Source organism: Polypterus senegalus, chromosome 6 (assembly GCF_016835505.1).
Source record: "Polypterus senegalus isolate Bchr_013 chromosome 6, ASM1683550v1, whole genome shotgun sequence".
Lineage (NCBI taxonomy): Eukaryota > Metazoa > Chordata > Cladistia > Polypteriformes > Polypteridae > Polypterus > Polypterus senegalus.
Genome location: NC_053159.1, coordinates 133269997 through 133290270, shown reverse-complemented (window position 1 = coordinate 133290270; position 20274 = coordinate 133269997). Strand labels below are relative to the sequence as shown.

General features: G+C 38.6%; 1 protein-coding gene across 1 annotated transcript; it reads left to right on the top strand.

The window, feature by feature from the left end:
- Positions 1 to 4402: 4402 nt before the first annotated feature.
- tmigd1 (transmembrane and immunoglobulin domain containing 1) lies at positions 4403 to 18153 on the top strand. The gene is made up of 5 exons (XM_039755087.1): positions 4403 to 4592; positions 9603 to 9881; positions 14855 to 15136; positions 17193 to 17299; positions 17814 to 18153. The coding sequence occupies exons 1-5, from the start codon at positions 4403 to 4405 to the stop codon at positions 17850 to 17852; spliced, it is 897 nt and encodes a 298-aa protein (XP_039611021.1). The 3' UTR covers positions 17853 to 18153.
- Positions 18154 to 20274: the final 2121 nt, after the last annotated feature.

The following is a 20274-nucleotide window of genomic DNA, read 5'->3' as shown; positions in this document are numbered from 1 at the left end:
AATTCAGTGTAAGTTTTTTTTTTATATACTTATTGAAACTCCTATGTAGCTTATAAAGTCTTGTGTGGCAGCCTTGAACAAGGGATTGTTATGTGCTTTATTATCCTGGGAGCCATGACCTCTAAGTGACAATTTCCTTGTAAAGGTACTATAAAATATTCTGTATAAATGTAAATGTACAGCTTTATAAGTGAGGATACAGGAGACACGTTCATACTTTTGTGTTGGCTCACAGGTAAGAGGGGAGGCCGCTGTAAATAAGAAATTCAAGAGTGTGTATTTGTCTGAATGTGACTCTAAGAAAGCAAAGGCAGTCTGGAAAATTAAATATAACTGTTGCTCTCTGAATAATTTACCAGGGCAAAGAAGCTTGTAGTCTCGAAAAGAAGAGAAAGAAACTTCTGCCAGGGTTGTGCCTTTTCTCCAAATTCATCAGGTAATTTATTATGTTGCTTTTTGTTCTTACTCTTTTAATGTATTAGTATTATTATTATTATTGTTGCAATATATTAATTCCACTAAATCTATTTCAGTCTTATGGGGTCAGTGTCTATTCCTGCAGTTCTGGATCCAAGCTAGCAACAAATTCCTGGGTGGGTTACAAGCCCATTGTAGGGCCCACACAAACACAGCCACCTTCAGTAACACTGGGTTGGAGGTTTAGAGACACCAGTCAGCCTAACCTACATGTCTTTAGAAGAAGAAAATTTCTATACATACAGGAGGAACATGCACGCTTCACACTGACAACAACCAGTCGTGAGATTTTAAAGCCAGGAAGCCAGATCTGGGAGGAAGCAGCACTAACTAACCAACATTTGACCTCATTAACAATATTAATAATAATATTATAATATCTTAATAGTGCATCGCTCTCAAGATCCAGGGACCTGTGTTAGCTGTCTGACCTGATCATTGTCTATGTGAGTCTGTATGTTCTTCCCTTGTCTGTAATTGTTTTCCCACCAAAGCCTAAGGAGGTGTAGACGGGGTTCATTTGAGAGTCTGACTAGACCCACCCTGTGAATGTGTGTGTGTTTCTGAGTGAGTATGTCCTCTGATGAAATGGCATCTTTCCCAGGGTTGGTTTCTGTCTACTTGTTTAAACTTCTGTATTGAACAAAGCACCTATGGAAAAATGACAGATGAACATAAGCATTTTTAAATATATCGAAAGGATTATTTTTAAATATTTTGATCTGTGGAATATATGGTTATGTGTGAACAGTAATTCATATGCATTCCATCCAGAGATGGTTCTGTTCCTAATCCTAATGTTGCCTAAAATAGACTCTGGCTCTATAGCACATATCCCTGAAAAAAAACGGGGGATATCAAAGGGGTGAATGGATGCGTTTTATCAGATTATCCATCCATCCATCCATTATCCAACCCACTATATCCTAACTACAGGGTCATGGGGGTCTGCTGGAGCCAATCCCAGCCAACACAGGGTGCAAGGCAGGAAACAAACCCTGGGCAGGGCACCAGCCCACCGCAGGGCGTTTTATCAGATTATTTTCTACATTTTTTTGCGCATGAATGTTCCTTTCATTTTGACTTAAGTTTTTTAGTTGCATATGCTTACTGAAATGTGTGGGACTAAATGAGGCCCATGGCATGGAAAAATATATTTAGTTAAATATAGAAAATTTCCATTTCAATACTGAAGTAAGCATAAAATGGTGGTCAATTCATTAATAGTGCCATTGTAAAAGCAGATTTAGGTTTATAGGTTCATTTAATAGGAGTTGTGTTTGTCTTGAACAAAACACCAAACCAAATTATTAAAGGTAAGACCACCACAGCTTTTAAAAATTGGTTGTACATGCCATTGGGACAACTTAGGTATTAGCAGTTTGATGGCCTGAATAGTTACCCCCCTTTGATATTGTAATTCTCACCAGTCACTACTTAAATGAATAAACTGCTAATGTAGAAAAAACAATCATGCTTGGTGTCTTACCACATCAAATGGTCACCCTTTAAGTGCACACCTCCCAGTCCCCTCAGTCATTGATATGGTTGGGCGCATGTGAAGTTATCACATGAAGTCACAAGATCTGGGGGGTGGAAGTACAAGTCTATCAATCTGCTCATTCAAATACAGAGGCCTTCTCAAAGAAAAACATGATGAATTGGAAAGGTTCATTTAGTCTTTGACCTTTTCCAGCCTGAAATAGCTTACATTTGAGCTGATGAATACCCATGCTATTTTTAATAGAGCTTATGAATGTTTGCATTTGCCACAAACCTTTCATATTCTAAATTTTGAATGTTTTCTGCCAGGTTGCTTGTGGGACATGGCCAAAAATCTGATTTTCATCACTCTTCTTTCCACCCTTGTTTTAAGGCTTAAAGGTATGTGGTTTTACTTTTATTGATTCTTTTGAATTATGAGTATGCACTGCAATGAATAGTGTCTTATTCACGGCTTGTTCCTGACTTGTTGGCCAACATAACAGTGACTTGGAATAGATGGAATTGATGTTAGTGATGGCAAAAGCCAAAGTTTTGGGCTGCAGTGGGCTGGTGCCCTGCCCAGGGATTTGTTCCTGCATTGTGCCCTGTGTTGGCTTTGATTGGCTCCAGCAGAACCCTGTGACCCTGTGTTAGGCTATAGCGGGTTGGACAATGAATGACTGACTGACTGACTGACTGCCCATGGGACATTCAGTATTAAAATGACTTCAGCTTTCAGTGAGAGACTACATATTAAGTACTGCATTTCGTCTCCAGATAATTCTAGACCTATACTGATCAAAAAATGAATATTACTAGACCTGTTATATATGGCAGAACCAAACACAGTAAAATTACCCTAATTGCTGGTTCAGGTTTTTTAATATGCTCACGTTGGCCAGGCATACCTGCCTGAGTATACTGACCCATCAATGTGGTGCTCCACATCTGCCTCCAGCCAAGTAGGAGGCCACAAGGAGGGTGGGGTGAACTCCTATCAATGCATTGTGTAAGATGTTTAATGAGGCTAAATTGTCATGAGTCATGTAGATGATCACAGAGTCATGAGGAGAGAGGAAGATCAGGGCATTAAACTTAAACCATATACTGTACGTTAATGACTGTTATGCAATGGCAGGGTCAGGAACAGGCAGATGATCAATCACAATTAAGCACTGACAAATTGTTAAACCTTTTTTAAATTGTTAAACAGAAATTATTAAGCAAAAACTAAGATTACAAGAATGGAAATGATAATTTAAAAAAAATAAAAAGTAATTCAAACCAGTAAAGCATAAATGTGAAGCATTGAAGTGCTAAACAGCCTTTGTAGAGATAGGAAAACACAGAATACAAGCACAGTCTAATGGACGTGGTTTTCTTTGATTTCCACAGACTCATTAATAAATAGTATTGATGAGTATTGTACTACAATAGAATAGATCTAGGGACAGAGGAGCTGGCAGTGGAGGCTGGAACAATGTCTGATATAACCACCCTGAAGACATGGCTTCTAGAATAAGTAATATAGTATGTTAATGAAATTGTTCCACAGGATATGCTGGAGGAGCGTGTACCAAAAGGTTCTAATTTCTCAAAAATGAAATTATTTTTACAGTTTGTAATTATTTCAGTGTGAACAGCCTTTCGTATTTCATGGTCAGCATTACAACATGCCACAGAGATAAGGATAGAAGCACAAGCTCATGAGGAATCTTCCACATCCTCTGAGAAATTCGACAGCAGCATTGTCCAGACCTGGCCCAGATGCCTCAGAGTGCCACTGGGTTTAAATTTAAAGAGTGAGGAATTTCAAGTTGATACTTTAATATATTTGATGGTAGACAAGGAGTACAACGTGATAAATGCTTACCAACTTTTGCAAGAGAAACTCTTTGAAAAGTATAAAGGTCTGGTTCAGAATTTATTTTTAAGAGGGATGAAGTGAAACTGCTGACGTTGTTTTTTGGCCTGTGATGAAGAGCCACCAAGAAATTAACTGGCAAGGGATCACATTGTCATGGGAATAACAGATGTGCCCCTTTCAGATCCCCTTATTCAAAAGTTACAGTTAGGCTTGGGTTAAACCTTTGTCTAGAACTCGGAGTCAGGGAAAAAAATGAAACAGATTGCTGCTGCTCCAGCAAGACAGCATTTTCAAAGGAAGTGAAGCCACTCTTTCACTGGAGCCTTGTGCTATTGCAGTCTTGTCAATATTCACAGCCACTTTACAAGACTGCAGAGAGAAGACGGCGGACTGACCAGATAACTAGGAAGACTCAGGAGAGCAGTCAGGATCAGGCACCTTTGCAAACTCATGGCAGCAGACAGATGACTCAGTAAACTCAGTAGAACACACAAGACTAGCTGACTCCGCAGACTTTCAGACAGTAAACAGGATCAGTCAACTAGGTAGGTTCAAAACAACAGGCTGAATCAGATGGCTCAACATATCAATGTCTTAGTAAACTCAGGACAGCAAACACTATCAGGTGAATTAGAAAACTCAGGAGAACAGAAAGAATCAGGTGACTCAGGAGACTCAAACCAGCAGACAGAAGACTTTGGACAACAATCAGATGGCTCAGTGTATTACTGTCTTAGTAGAATCAGGGCAGTAAGTGAAGCAGGTAAGCAGAAGTGGCTCACCACACTCAGGACAGCATACATGATTAGGCAATATGGCAGATTCAGGACAACACACAGGATTATGTGACCTGGCTGATTCAATGTAGCAGACAAAAATCAGATGTCCCTATGCTTCCATGTTAGCAAACAGGAAAACTCAGTAGAGCAGGATTAGTTAACAGCAGATTCTGTAGAGCAGAATGGATCAGATAACTTTGATTCAGGACAGCAGCTACAGATCATTAGAGACAAAGAGGCTGGGAGAACGCACTGAGAGCATGTTACCGCACTCACCACACGATGAACCACCTGGATTGGGACCCGCAGGCAGTGACGTATCATTAGGTGAATCAGAAGACCAAAGATAGCAGGCAGTTTCATTCACCTTAACAGACACAAGCAGGAAGTCAGGATGAGTTTACTTGACAGACAAATTAAGATCAGATGACTTAACAGATTCAGGAGAGTAGAACTGATCAGATACCTTAGTAGTCCCAGGACAGAAGACAGGATCAGGTTACTTGGCAGATGCAGGACAGCAGGTAGGATCGGCTGACAAGACTCACTCAATATTACAGACAGAAAGAGGTGTCTTATGACTGACAACAGGACCGGGTGAATCTGAATGCTCCGTAAAACATACAGGACTGTCTGACTCAGAAAACTGCAGACAGCAGACTTGATCAGTCAACTCAGCAGATTCTGCAGAGCAGAAAGGATTTGATGACTCAAGATTGTGGAAAGCATCACGCAGCTTGAACAGAAGAGTACATACACACAGACAGGTACTAGTGGCATGGTAGATTCAGGATGTCAGAAGGGATCAATGGCTGGTAGACCACATTAAACAGAAAAGAAAAGATAACTGACCAAATTTAAGGCAGCAAATTGGATCAAGCAACTTTGCCAACTGACTTGACACGCCATAATAGACCTGAGCAACAGAAGGTGCTTCAGCAGGCACACTATCAGGTACTAACTCCAAAACAAGCATCTTGGAAAATTACATGAAAAAGTCAGCTGTGGAGTAGAAACAGCAGGCAGGCCATATACCTGATAGTTTTGTCTGGCTAACAGTCAACAACAACAACACTTTTTATATAAAACCTTCCAGTACAAGTATAATTCAAGGTGTTTTAGAAATGGTAGTAGTTGGAAACAAAGAAAAGCAATAATCAAATAAAGGGTCAGATGGTCAGTGGGAATAGGAAAAAAATCTCCGGTAGGAAAAAAATCTTGGAGGTTCTGTGACCAAAAGCCCACCCAGTCTGTGCTGAGTGTTATATGATATATCTGGAATATGAGAAAAAAAATTAAAAAAGAGAATTAGCCTGTGCAGACATCATCAGGGACAGGACCTCAGAGTTCTTCTTCCTCCCATCTAAAACTGGGAATTCTGTCCACGTGGTGATTGAGAAGAGAAGACAAAAGGCAAACAATGAGATCAGACACAAATTTACAAAAAAAGACACTTTAAAAGAGTATGTTTTAAGATATGATTTAAGCAACTCCACTGTTCCATTCTGACATATCTCGAAAGGTAGATTATTCCATATTTTTGGAGCAAAAAATCTGAAAGTAGTCTCACCACGTCTTATGTTTAACTCTCAAAATAGCGAGTAAAGTAGAATTTGAGGATCTAAGGTTACAATTGGGAATGTAAGGTGAGAAATGAGCCAAAATATACGAAGATGCAAGATTATTCAAAGCCTTTCTGGATCCATGTCTGATCTTTTACTGTCTTCACCTATTCCGTCAACACTAGATAGTCCTGTTGACCAATATAACTCAGCCCTTCATTCAGCATTAGATAAAACAGCTCCTTTAAAACATAAAGAGGTTTTCTTTAAACGTTCAGCTCCTTGGTGTAATTCAGAATTGCGATCTATGAAAGCAGCTGGCGACGCCTTGAGAGAATGTCACGTAAGACTGGCCTGACCGTGCACATCCAGGCTTTCTCTGACCACCAAAGAGCTTACAGAGAAGCACTAACTGCTGCTAAGAACACCCACTATGGCAGAATAATAGAAAGTGGCAACAATAACTCAAGGGTTTTGTTTTCTGTAGTTAATAAACTACTCAAACCCGTGTCTGGCCCAACTACCTCTTCTACTGAAGTCTGTGAGAAATTTCTCCACTTTTTCTGTAACAAAATTAAAGATCTAAATAATTCAACTAACATAAATACATCACCTGTTTATATCTCTCCCTGTTTTCCCACTCTATCCAGCTCCTTCTCTAAGTTCTCACCAGTCACATCTGCGTTTGTTGCTCTGTAAGATGAGGACGACTACTTGTGTACTGGACCCCATACCCAGCACACTACTTAAATCCTGCCTTCATGCCATAATCCCGACTGTTACAACAATAATAAACTCATCCCTTGACACTGGCTCTGTACCGCTCACTTTTAAAATCGCTTCTGTAACCCCAATGTTAAAAAAGTCTGGTCTTGATGCTGACAATTTTAACAATTTCCAGCCTATTTTCCACTTGCCTTTCTTGTCAAAAGCTCTTGAGCGTGTTGCAGCCTCCCAGCTCACCAATTACTTAACCACTAATAACTTGTTGGAACCCTTTCAATCTGGTTTCAAGCTGTGAAGCTGCTCTGCTATGGGTAACCAATGATTTCCTTATGGCAGCAGACTCTGGACAAACCAGCATATTAATTCTATTAGACCTCAGTGCAACATTTGACACTGTCAGACATGACATTCTACTGTCCAGAATGGAGAACATGCTGGGTATCTCTGGCACTGCCCTCCAGTGGTTCAAGTCCTATCTGACTGATAGGCAAGAGTTTGTTAGTCTTGGCAACAGCAGATCCAGCTCAGCGCCAGTCACACAAGGAGTTCCTCAGGGCTCTGTCCTCGGCCTTCTGCTCTTCTGTATTTATATGCTTCCCTTGGCCATATTATTCGTAGCTATGGACTGTACTATCATTTTTATGCAGATGATACTCAACTCTACTTCAATGTTAAAAGTGGAACTTCATCAGAGCTTTCTCAGCTCACAACCTGCCTTAGTGAAATTAAAACCTGGATGGAGCAGAACTCTTTAAAATTAAATTGCAACAAAACTGAACTCCTGCAAATTGGGACTAAAATGCAACTTAATAAAATGAGCTCCTTCCCAGTCCATCTTGGGTGATCTCATCAGACCTGCCTCTACTGCAAAGAATCTTGGTGTCATTTTTGATTCCTCCCTCTTATTCCGCCCACATAAATCACATTAAGAAACTTTCTTACTTTCACCTCCGTAACATATTCGTGTTTGCTCCTTCCTCTCCTTTTCTAATGCTGAGAAACTTGTCCATGCTTTTATCACATCCTGCATCGATTATTGTAACTCGCTGCTGGCAGGGGCCCCTTCTAATCTTATATCACAGCTCCAGCTTATTCAAAACTCAGCTGCAAGAGTCCTTACTCGAACCAGCAGCAGCGAGCACATCACACCATCCTGCTCCGTCTTCACTGGCTCCCTGTGTCTTACAGAATCAAATATAAAATCCTACTAATAACCTACAAAGCCTTAAATAACCTTGCCAAACTACATCAGTGACCTTCTCCATCACTATGTGCCTGCCGCCCACTAAGATCCTCTGATTCTGGCAATCTTGTTGTACCCCACACTAATCTACACTCCATGGGTGACAGGGCCTTCAGCTGTATAGCACCCAGACTCTGGAATGACCTACCGAAATTAATTAGGTCAGCTGACTCCATGAATTCTTTTAAAAAACAACTCAAAACTCATCTGTTCAGGAAGGCTTTTAGCTCTACTTGACTTTATTACCTTTCTCTCAGTTTATCTCTCTGTCAAGATGCTCATGTAACCTGTGTGTGTGTGTGCTAGACCATCAATTATGTTGTCTGTTAGGCTTTCTCTGAATTTACTGTCTTAATCTTCTTTATTTATTTATTTGGTTTGTACAATGCTATATACTGTATACCCTGCCGTTCTTTCTTATATTCCATAAGTGCCTTGAGCATGGGAAAGGCGCTATATAAATAAAATGTATTATTATTATTAATTAGCAGTATTTTAAAATTGATTATGAAAGACACAGACAGCCAGTGTAAAGATGCTGTTATGTTCGTGCAATTTAGAATGTGGTCAGATTTCTTTTTATTTACTGAGGATTATTGCAACTGCATTATCAACCAGCTTTAATTGATTTAAATGTTTTAGGGGAAATCTAGAAGTGCATTGCAGTAATCTAAACAGCTAAAGACAAAGACATCACTTTTTTGCATCCTCTAAGGACATAAAGGACTGAAGATGTGCTATACTTCCAAAGTATGGCTTGGTGTTTCTTGCTTTTGGTTTGTGAACCACCACGGGACACTCCACCTGCCCCAACCCTGACACAGGGAGACGCTAGACACAAGTGCAGCACACCACACATTTTATTTACAAGTGGGGAAGCCCCACATCAGCGCAGTACAAAGTACCAAACACTAATACACAGTTCCTTCTTTTTTTCTCTCATTTCTGCCTCCACTCCTCCATTGGCAAGCTTTGTCCCTGTTCCTGGCTCTCCGAATGGAGTGAGGCGGCTTCTTTTATGTTACACCTAGTAGTGTTCCAGATGGCTCATCAGAGTTAATTAGAATTACTTTGTGATGGAAACCCAATATAGCAGGGCTCTATTGTCTCTGCAGCTCCCCCTAGTGACCCCGTTGAACCCAACAGGGTTGCATCAAACTCCAACTTACAGCATTCCCTGTGGGAATCCATGGTCCCACAACCAACCAGGAGGGCTGCCCTCAGCCATCCCGAGGAAGGTAGTATCTTGTGGATGCTCTCTCCCCCAGTTCTTCTATCCAGCTGGCATCCCCCCAGGTAATGGCCGTGGCTGCCCATCACATGGCTATTAGAGGCAGATGGCAGTCCATTCTGAACTAAGCAGGAGAAGGTGACTCCTGGTCTAGAACAGCTTATACATATGGACACATTTAGCTACGCACAAAGTGGTCAATTAATCAGCTCTTTCTGTTTTGTTGTCACAGGTGTGAAAGTGGTTGTTAATGAAGGATTTCACGAAGGCCAGATCACTATTAACAAGTCCGAAGCCTTGTCTCTGAGTTGCAAAATTGAGAACACAGAAGAAGAAGAATGGCTGGAGTGGTACAGAGAAAAGGTCAAGGTATCATTAAATGCTGATAACCAGAAGAACAGCAGCCGCTTGTGTGTGTACCCAGTCACTGAGTCCGACAACCAAGTCACCTTCACATGCTGCCTCAAACGACACCCAGAAATCAATGCTTCTGTTGTTCTCAATGTACAATGTGAGTATTGGTCTGGGAGGGATAAAACACAGCTGTTCTGTATGGAATGCACTAGCCCCTGTGTCTAGAGAGAGATTAGATTGCTTGTTGTAGGCCTAAAGCCCATGGTGTCCTGTACTTTATGTCCTTAACCCGGCTATAACCCTTCAATGAAACCTCTAATGAATGACACTACACAAATACTGAACCTTTAAAACTGGAAAAATGTAAAAACAAAATAGCATTATAAACAGTTTTATCTTATGAATTAAATCACAAACCAAAATTATAAAAGATTAAATGTAAATAATAAAGGATATAGTACTTTAGCTTGTTGCTTTCTTTAGCTGTTGCACTCTATAATGCAGTTAAAGTATACAGTAAGTACGTAAATGTCCAGCAGAACAGGCACATATTCTGCCCTTTAACATCTGTCTTCAAAAGACTGTTAATTGTAATATAACATTCTGACACCTACTCAATCCAATTTAGGGTCTTATTTTAGCAGCAATAAGTGCATGAAGTAACTTTGAATATGGTGCCAAGCCATCATAGTGCCCACTTATAGACCCATCCACTATTCCACTGAGCCAGTTTGGAATTTCCAGGTAGACCCTGAGTGACCCAGTACGAGGCCAAGCAGTTGTATAAAAATCTTTCGCTATATCATATAGGTGAACTATGCCACACACTGACACAAACAATACCTCGTTTGCAAGCGACAGGTGTCGACTTCACACTCCTAGTATTCAAATTGTTACAATATTTACGGTTGACTTTAATTTTGAAACGAAATCATCTGGGTGATGTTTTCAGAAATTGTCAAAAAATTATTTAAAAGAATCACGGCGATGAACTTTCCCACCGACTGATCAAAACAACAGCAAATATCTATATGTGACACATCAGTACTTACAGTAGCTTCTCCTGATCAAAACAAGTCCAAGCACATTATTGTACAATGCATCAATCATGAGATATCCTCCAAATAATAGGAGTCACAGGGCGATCTTTGGCAAGTACTACCTCACATTTCTGGGTCATTAGCTCTGACTCAATAGGTCACACACCTGTAAAGCTCATACCATTGGATGGCAGCAACTGTGACATCTCACATGATACATAGATGTCCATGTATGGACGTAATGAGACATAGATGATGGCATGTGTAATGAAAAAATACACGATTTGAAGCAGGACTAAACAATGTAAATAGTTTCATGTAAATGTGTAAGTGGGGTATTAGGGGATGGGGTTCAGAGTTTTTATATGATTCACTGTTATATGTGCAAAACAATTGTTCTGAACCTGGATTCCTGTTTGAAGAAGTTCTGAATAAGGGATGGGAGCCCATGGTGCCAAATGATGTAACTATTTATTTCTTTGTGTTATCAACATGAACATGACAGGTACAGTTGACATGTCTGGGAACGCCTAAGAGGTGAAAAAACTGCCCTGCCATTACTGGTACATGAGATATACTGTATCAGAAAACAGAAATTTGGAAATATTTATGTGAGCGCCTTTTTTTCCCCTAGTTTAGCAGCAGTTTCTAAGTAAAGGAATTTTTACATTTTACACAAACATGGATTCTATCACATTTGAGAAGTTATATGTCAGGTTTTAGTGAAAGATTGACTGTCTTGGCTTTATTTTTTGAATATTAAGGCTTTATTTTGGGTTGCCCCAGCGTGTAAGGGGTTTCTAATCTGCAATAGTCTGGGCAAATGGTAGGAAAAGTGGTATATCTGAAGGATGGTTTACATGGACAAGAGGAGAAAACATTCTGAATCTTCAAAGTTACTAGGACTGCCCATTTTATATTCAGTGGAAGGCATTACTGTGTAAGGCTATTGGTTTTGTTGGTTTTCCACCACCAGTCCTCTATGCAAAATGATTAGCCGCTAAGTAAAACAAAGGACTCAGAGGGAAAAGAAGCAAGAAAAAGGGCAAACAAGAGCTCAGAGAAGTTTAGGTCCATCTAGGCCATTCCGCTGCTTTCATCCAAAGGTCGGATGTCAGTTTTATTTAAGGCATTTTTTAAATCCTTTTCATTCATAACTCCAGATGGATTAAAGCATGAAAGGATGTAATCCAGTAGCACAGTGTCGCCACTTCAGGATATACCCACCTGAAGGTTATAAGATCAGTTGTGCCAATTAAAAAGAACCTCCTTTGATGAGAGGTAAAAGGTGATGTTCAATGTGTCCAGAAAAATAAATATATGAGGAAAGAAAAAAGAAAATCAGAACAGCCAGAGAAGGAGAAAGAAACTGGCAATGAGATGAGAATCACTCTTAAAGTCTCTTGTTTCCCTATATGTTTATTCTGCCTCACTGCTCATCAAAGCTACTCCATCTTATTTATTTTTTATTTTCTTCATTTTATTTCTAATTATTACATTATTTATATTGGGCAGTTCAGTGGCTCTATTACAAGAAGTGCTGCCTTTTTGCTCCAGGACCTTTTTTTGAATTTTAGGCTTAGTTGCCCTATGTGTGGTGTTTACATGTTATCCCTGCGGTTTCATGGCCTTTTTCTCCATGTCCTCCATTTTCATTCACAAGTCTCAAAAACAGGCTGGATAAGCTGAATAGCAATGCTCACTCCACGTCTCTGCCACTTGCGTATGTGGATTTCACTTTCACCAAACAACAAATCTTTTAATTCTCATGGATACGCTTCTTTATTGGGAAGAAACACTACTTTTCCCTGATGGCAACACGAATTAGATGATCTGCAAGTCTCTGATTTAAAGTTTAAATTCAAACAACATCTACGTACTTCTGTCATATCACCTATGCCCATATATTCAATCTCTTTTCGCTGTTCCGTTATTTCACCAAGTAATAATTTCTGTTTGTTAGCGCTAATGCAATCTTAACTATCAGTTATTTGAGACTTTCGAATTTTAGTACTTTCATAATCTCTAACCTGCTCTGCATGTGTATTCTGCCAATGTTTTTGAACCTCTTTACAACGTTTTACTTTGTCTTCTACTCCTTGTCTTTTATTTCTTACCCCGCTGGGAGCTGAGAGTGCAGGAACTGTGTCTGATAATAGCATTCACACGAATAAGAAGTGAGTGGACCGTGGGCATGGTTGTAAATGTTTGAGAAGAGGGTGGAACTTGTCAAAATCTCTTGGCAAAAAGTGGGACCTGAAATTATTTCTCGCGGGAGTTAAAATTATCTCAGAGAAAGTCTTGTGTCAGGATTTCCTTTTAAAATAGTGAGATGTATATTTAACAGAAGTAGATTTAACTATCTTAAATTTAGAATTCCTTTTTTAAGTTTCAAAATGATAGTCCAATGTGGTCAGAATAAAATTTAAAAACTCCAGCTAGCTGGAGAAAAAAAACCAAATCTTTAGAGGTTCCATGCCAAAAGACTGCCCAGTCCCCACTGGGCATTCTGCCCAAAATAAATGCTCTTAAGTAGTCTGTTATAGGCTTTGTCTCAGTGCATTCAACAACAGGGGGTTTTGTGAGAAGTTGGGGTATCCGTTTTCATGCAGACATCACAGGTTGCTGCACAGGACTTTAAACAGATTCATTCAAAAAGAATGGTAATTTTATGCATATCTAGGTTATTACGAGTAGAACTAAATTGAAACTATAAAAAAGTAAAAATTATAAAGCAAGATTATAAGAGTTTCTCAATCCCAATTGGTAAAGCATTTCAGATTTTTGGTGCATAATAGGTAAGGATGTCTCACCACTTGTTTTAAGCTTGGCTCTTGGATTTATAAGCAGGCCGCTATGATGATCTAAGGTTATAATTTGTAATGTAGTGGGATAGGTGCTCCAAGATATAGATAGGAACAAGATTATTTAAGGCTTTTTACACCATTAGTAGTATTTTAAAATCAATTCTAAAGAACATGGGTAAACAACCAAACGACTCTTAAATGGGCGAGATGTGCTCAGATTTTCTATTTCTGGTTAAGATTCTGGCTGCTGCATTCTGGACTAATTGCAGCCAATTGATGTCTTTCTTAAGTAGACCACTTAGGAGTGCATTACAGTAATCTAGCTGACTATAAACAAAAGCGTAAATTCATTTCATAATATCCTGGAGTTTTTTAAGAGGTCTAACATTTTCAGTACTCTTTAAATGGAAAAATGCAGTCCTAGTAATCTGGTTAATGTGTGATTTACAGTTTAGGTCAGAGTCCAAGATTAAACTAGAATTCTTTACTTCCGCCTTGACTTTTAGTGCTAAAGGGTCAAGTTTATTTCTACTGCCCTCACTACTTTGATTTGTATTAACAACTAAGATTTCAGTATTTCCGTATTTAACTTGAGGAAACTGATAGTCTTAATATTAAAAAAGATAACTGCAAGGCCAAACTGGTGTGACCAAGTATGGAAAACAAAAAATATAGCCCAATAACAAAAAGCATGCAGACTATGACTACCAATCTGAGCCTTGTTGTGACTGCAGAAGATATCTGACTAATTTATTGGTCTCTTTACTGACACTGTCTGTTTATTTGCCTTTTAATGCTTGCTTTCTCAAATTTCCCCAATACACTTTATCAAAATGCTTGTGTCTAATGGGTATGATCCATGAATATGTGGAAAAAAAAACCCTTCATAGAAAGCAGAGACGATAATCAGAAGGTAGCTGGACTCAATGGGTGAGTGCAACAAGGGGGCACACTGTGTGCTGGTGTGCCTCAGCCCAGAATAGGGAGTAAAATTTGCCATAAGCAGAATAAAACAAAGAAGAAAGAATGGACAGAATATGAATAGACTAGGTAAAGGCTTTTAAAGTAATGCAATGCATAAACTTCTCTGAAAATAAGCCTGCTGCAGAGTATGACAATTGGAAGATAAAATCCCATTAGGAAAGAAGATCGATCATCTGACTGTGAATTGAAACCCTGCTACTGTAATAGTGAGGAAAATTTGCAGAGTAATGTCCTTGAAACTGGAACATTTAAAACATAAACGCTTTGGTGATTAAATTAATTTATTTACTCTTTCACAGTTGCCACAACACTGTCTGGAGAGGAAAATGTCACTGGTGAAAGGGGCAGAGCAATATCCTTTAACTGTGACGTATGGTCCAACCCTCAGGTAAAGGTGCATTGGTTTAAAGATGAAGAAAGCATCGACCTTATCATTGGAAGCTACCAGATATATCAGGATGCCAAACAGGCTAGGATGACCATCCCCAAAGTGATGGACTCTCACAAGGCTTCATATAAGTGTTTGGCTATATCAGAGGTTCATGGCAATGCCACAAGGATCTTCCACCTCACTGTAAAAGGTACATCTCTTCTTTTTCTCCTTTCCTTCTCTATATGTTCATTCCATTCGGCCACCATATATCTTTTTTTCAATATTTTTCAGGAGGTATTATCTTTATAGAGTTTGTCAATGGTGATGAGCCAGTATGTTCATATTCACAATGCTTACACTATTGGTATGCACTTCTGATCAAAAAGCCATAGATCTCAAGTTAAATAGCCTCCAAGCAGAGGTTCGGACTTTCTTGCCACATTTCAGTACTATTTCTTCCACATTTGCGCTGGCAGATGCAAAGACACATCAATATTTTTTTATTAGGTCTTGCACTCTGGGGAAAGAAATGAATGAATTGCAAATGGATCCACGGTGAGGGGACCGAATAAAGTAAGTACTACCAACTTATTAAGAAAGGCCCCCTTCACCAAATTTTTAAACAAGTCAATTAATGCAGAAATGGATGCCAGTTTTTCCTTTCAAACAATCAATAATTGAAACACTAAATTAAAATGTCACAGTCATAATTACACCACAGCACATATGCAAACTAACAATTAAGAGTGCAGAAAAAGATGCAGAATGTGTTAAAATTACTACTTGAAATTATATCCATTATGGTAGCAAAACACTGGGAGGGAATGTTTTTGAGTGAAATTTACAGCATGAGTTGTACAGGGTGCTGTTATAGTGCTTCTTATAATGCCAAGAAGGTGATTTCTATTCAATGATTGAAAAGGTGCTGAACAGTCAGTCATAAGAATAATTTATTATTTAGTAACAAACAATGTGCATGTTCATATGTATATAACTACTGAATGGTCATAGAACCAAACAGTAAACACTGGTGGAAAGTGTCATGATCACTGAGAGGACAAATAATGATGTGAAATGCCATTATCACTGAACAAGTCTCATTTTTCTAGTAAACAAACAAGAAGAGAAATAATAGTGGAAAAATGTTACTGCACTGCATAAAACAGCTTAAATAAGAGAAAATGATCATTTAAAATGTACCAAACTGCTGAACAAAACCAAGGTTATTTTCATGGCAAATGATGGCGATGAGATTCCTCCATATCAGTGGTTTTCAGACCCCATGTGACAATCATTGAGTTATTTTATCTTTAACAAATCTAATTTAAGTAGCTGGTCTTCTTTATTTCTTGTTATTCTGCATTCAGGAAAGAAGAGCAGTGTGATGTTTACATGTATTTACCTTTACATCAAGAAATACTTATATTTTTGCTGTAGCTATAAATGCTTAACTCTGTTTTGTTGTTTTCCTATTAATGTACTCTTTTTCCTGTGTAATTGTCTGTCTTAATTGTATTCTAAAAATGACAATGAGGAGAGCAGACACCTGGGCATAAGGCACTGAATGTTGAAAGGCTGCGACTACTTCAGCATCAGACCCACTAATGAACATGCTCATTAGTAAATAATGAGTTAAATAATGGATTTTATAACTAGAATACCTTGAATAAAAAGAATGAAAATCTTGATGATGATGAAAATCACTAAAATACTAAACTATCCCCACATAACATACATAAATGTTTGGTGCATTCTAATACAAAATTTACCAAACTTACTTTTTTAATTTCTGTAATAGCCCCAGGAAATAGAAATTGGGAAAAAGCAGCCTGCTTATTTGGCTAGGAGTCCAATTAAACACAGAAGTTGGTTGGAACAAAATCCTGCCGCCACCACCCAGGGTGGGAATGAATTTAACAACCAATTGTCCATGTGAAATATGCTATAATTCTGTTGTCGTTTATTGGGAATGGTGGTCTGCAGCTGGAGGCCCAAAATACCCTTTGTCAGGGCCTCAGTAGAAAAGCCCAGTTTCTACTGTGATGGTTTTATAAAAAGCAGAGACACTCTGGCTTCTGCATATATTCTGTGTTTATGCATAGCATTCTTATCATTCCTGGGATCCTTAAATTCTAAAAAGGACAAAAAAAAAAAGAAATGCATTTCTGTAAATCAGGGGAAGGTGCAATGGTTGTAAAATGTGTTTGCCAAGCTGCCTTCCTTTTGCCTTTTTTAATACTACTTATTCTGAAATTTCTCCACAGACAAGACCTACACTGTCACCATGGAGCCTATTATTGCTGCTGTGGTAGTTGGTGTCCTCACTCTCATCCTGGGAATAATTTCCAGAAGAGAGCGGATTATGGCTATGGTGAGTTAACAAAAAGAGTTATTATGAGTTCAATTGAATGAGAGAAAATGGCTGAACATGAATCTGAAAAATTAATCTGAAAACTTTTAGATATAATACAGCCCAAGAGCATTTACCTAGAGAAGTGCTATTCATGCTGGAAAACCTCCTGAAGCAGTAAAAACAAAATTAAAATCTTAAACACTGGGTGAATTTGAAGTGAGCAGTAACCTAGTGGTAGGATTTAAACACATAAAACTGTACTTTTATAATACACTCTTCACCCACAATACTACTGGCATAACTGCCTAATTATCTAGTGGTCTTGACTACAGGGAATTTGGATGCAGTCAGCTTAATTTTTGTAGCCCTATTTTTACATCTCTCCTGATGCAAATTATTTTCATGGTTGAGCAAATTTAGCAATTGTGAGCTGATTGTGGCTCTTTCAAATAGGAGGGGTATGGTCCCAAATTCCATCCTGGTGGCTCCCAAAACATAATAATGTTTTATTTACAATGTTTTTCTTTTTCAGTTCTGCAAGTGCAATGAGGTCCCACTGAGTAACCAGTAGTCAACTATGTTTGGGAAAAGTGATACAGGGGTTGATGGTATTGAAAGGGATCTGGACCACAATACCACTGAAATGGATACATGTGAAGAACATTTGTGCTTAAGACCAGCCAGACAAAAAAAACACTGGGGACGATTCTTGGTTCTATGCATCTTCTTCTGTCCAGAGGGATCAAATTTACTCAGCACTGCTGAGTGCTCCACTGTGTTACTCAAGGGCATTCTATGAAGCAAACTGGCACGCGTGAGAACTGCTGTTGGGTCACAAAATGAATTAATACAAAATTAATTTAATTAAATAATCAAAATAGGGCAAACGTTAACAATCTTTGATGTAGATTAAGCATAATGAAGTTGAAAAAATATGTGTTTAAAAAAATCCTTATTTAATTGTGCAATGAAGGCCCTTTTATGATCCACTGAGCACAGGGTCTGATCTACAAATTGAAGTTAACAAGTTGGATGATTCTAATTTATAACTACAAACTGTAAGGCTAATCTTGCTGATTATGCTAATAATTAAGCACTTGAAGTAAAGCAGTTCTGTTGTTTTTAAGTGAACCATAGAAGAGGTTGTGGTGTATCAACTGGTGTGACCTTATAACAACTAAAAAAAGAGGTGTGGCTTTTCCCCTAAATGCATCATATTTGGATTTATGTTATTCCATTCTTATTGTAAACATATAATTGTTATTAAATTAATCACAGACATGTGGGGAGCATACCCACCAGCATCAGGTTTAAAAAGGGACTAACCTAAATGGGACACCAGCTCAATTGAGGACAAACAGAGGCATAGGATTCCATTCACTCAGACTGGGCCAGTTTGCAGACTTCAATTAATCTAATGTGCATATTTTGGGGATACGGGAAGTAAATGGAATGTCCAAAGCAAACTGAACACAGAGGAAGAGCGTGAAAACTTCATGCAGACAGAGGCTAAGCCAGGAAGTGAACCCTGGTCTCTAAAGTTTTGCTCAGCAAGTGAACACATTTCCTTTGATTTTGTTTAAAAGTAGTAGAGTCTTTTTTTAAACAATTTACTGTCTTTTTCATGTGTTGCATTTATTATTTATGCAGCACTTTCTTTTCATGCTCATTTATGTATACTCATTATTATTCTTTTAAATCATGTTGAATGAATTTCACTTTCAACATTACTGGAAGGAAATGATAAGTCACATAACTTAAGAGAAGCCTGTCTAAAAAAATGTTACCACTTCTTTCTTTTTTTAGGAAAGTTAAATGCCAATAAATATTTAATTCAAGTGTCCTCAATTATTTTATGCTGGACTGTGTAATAGGTTATTGACTTGGCAAGAGGAGGTTGACTGTCCCAAATGGAACCACCTATGTAGAAAAAAAGCTACACAGAAAAAGTGTTCTCAAAACACCAGTGTAGACCATCCTAGAAGTAGCGTCTCTAAAAACACCAGAGACAGCAAAGTCATCAAGGATTGGCAGGAGGCCAGTACAACTCCTTCAAAGCAGTAGGTGACAGCAGAGAGATCCCATTATGATAGATGGTAGCCCACTGCTCAAAACAACAACATTTATTTATATAGCACATTTTCATATAAGAGATGTAGCTCAAAGTGCTTTACAGGATGAAGAAAGAGAAAAAAGACAAAATATAAAAATACAATTAGGCAATACTAATTAACATAGAATAAAAGTAAGGTCTGATGGCCAGGAGGACAGAAAAAAAAACAAAACTCTGAGGTCTCGAGCCCACTCAGCCCCCTCTAGGCATTCTACCTAACATAAATGACCTCAGTCACTCCTCGTTGTATTCAGGGTTCTCATGGAAGAATTTGATAATGATGGTCATGTGGACCTCTGGCCTTCAATCCATCAATGTAAGGAGAGCACGCTGCTTTGATCAGGTGGTGGTGGAGCAGATCACCACCACAGAAAGCCGGAAAAATAACAGCAGAGAAAGTAGGGGTTAGTACAGATTTCGGAGCCACCAAGAATGATAATGATAATTAAATGCATATACAGAATATCAGGGTTAAACTAAATTGAAGCTATGAGAAAGCCATGTTAAAATAATGAGTTTTTAGCAGTTTTTTTAAAGTGCTCCACCGTATTAGCCTGGTGAAAACAAAGAGTAGGCCCCCAAGAATAGATGCCTGATCCTATCTAAGATCACACATGGCTCAAGGACAAAGCCTCCTCAGGGTCAGTGAAGACCTATGTCACACAGAATACAGGGAAACAGCTAAGACAGGATGGAGTCAAGGTTTTAAAGAGAATATGGGGTTTCTTAATCAAAATTATGTTGAATTTGTACAATGCGATTAGTGGCAAATGTGAGCCAATAAACACATATGGATTACCTAAAACAAGGTGAGATCTAATAACAGTGAATGCACTTGGTACGCGACTTCATTTTATGAGCCAATGTTCTTTAATTGCTG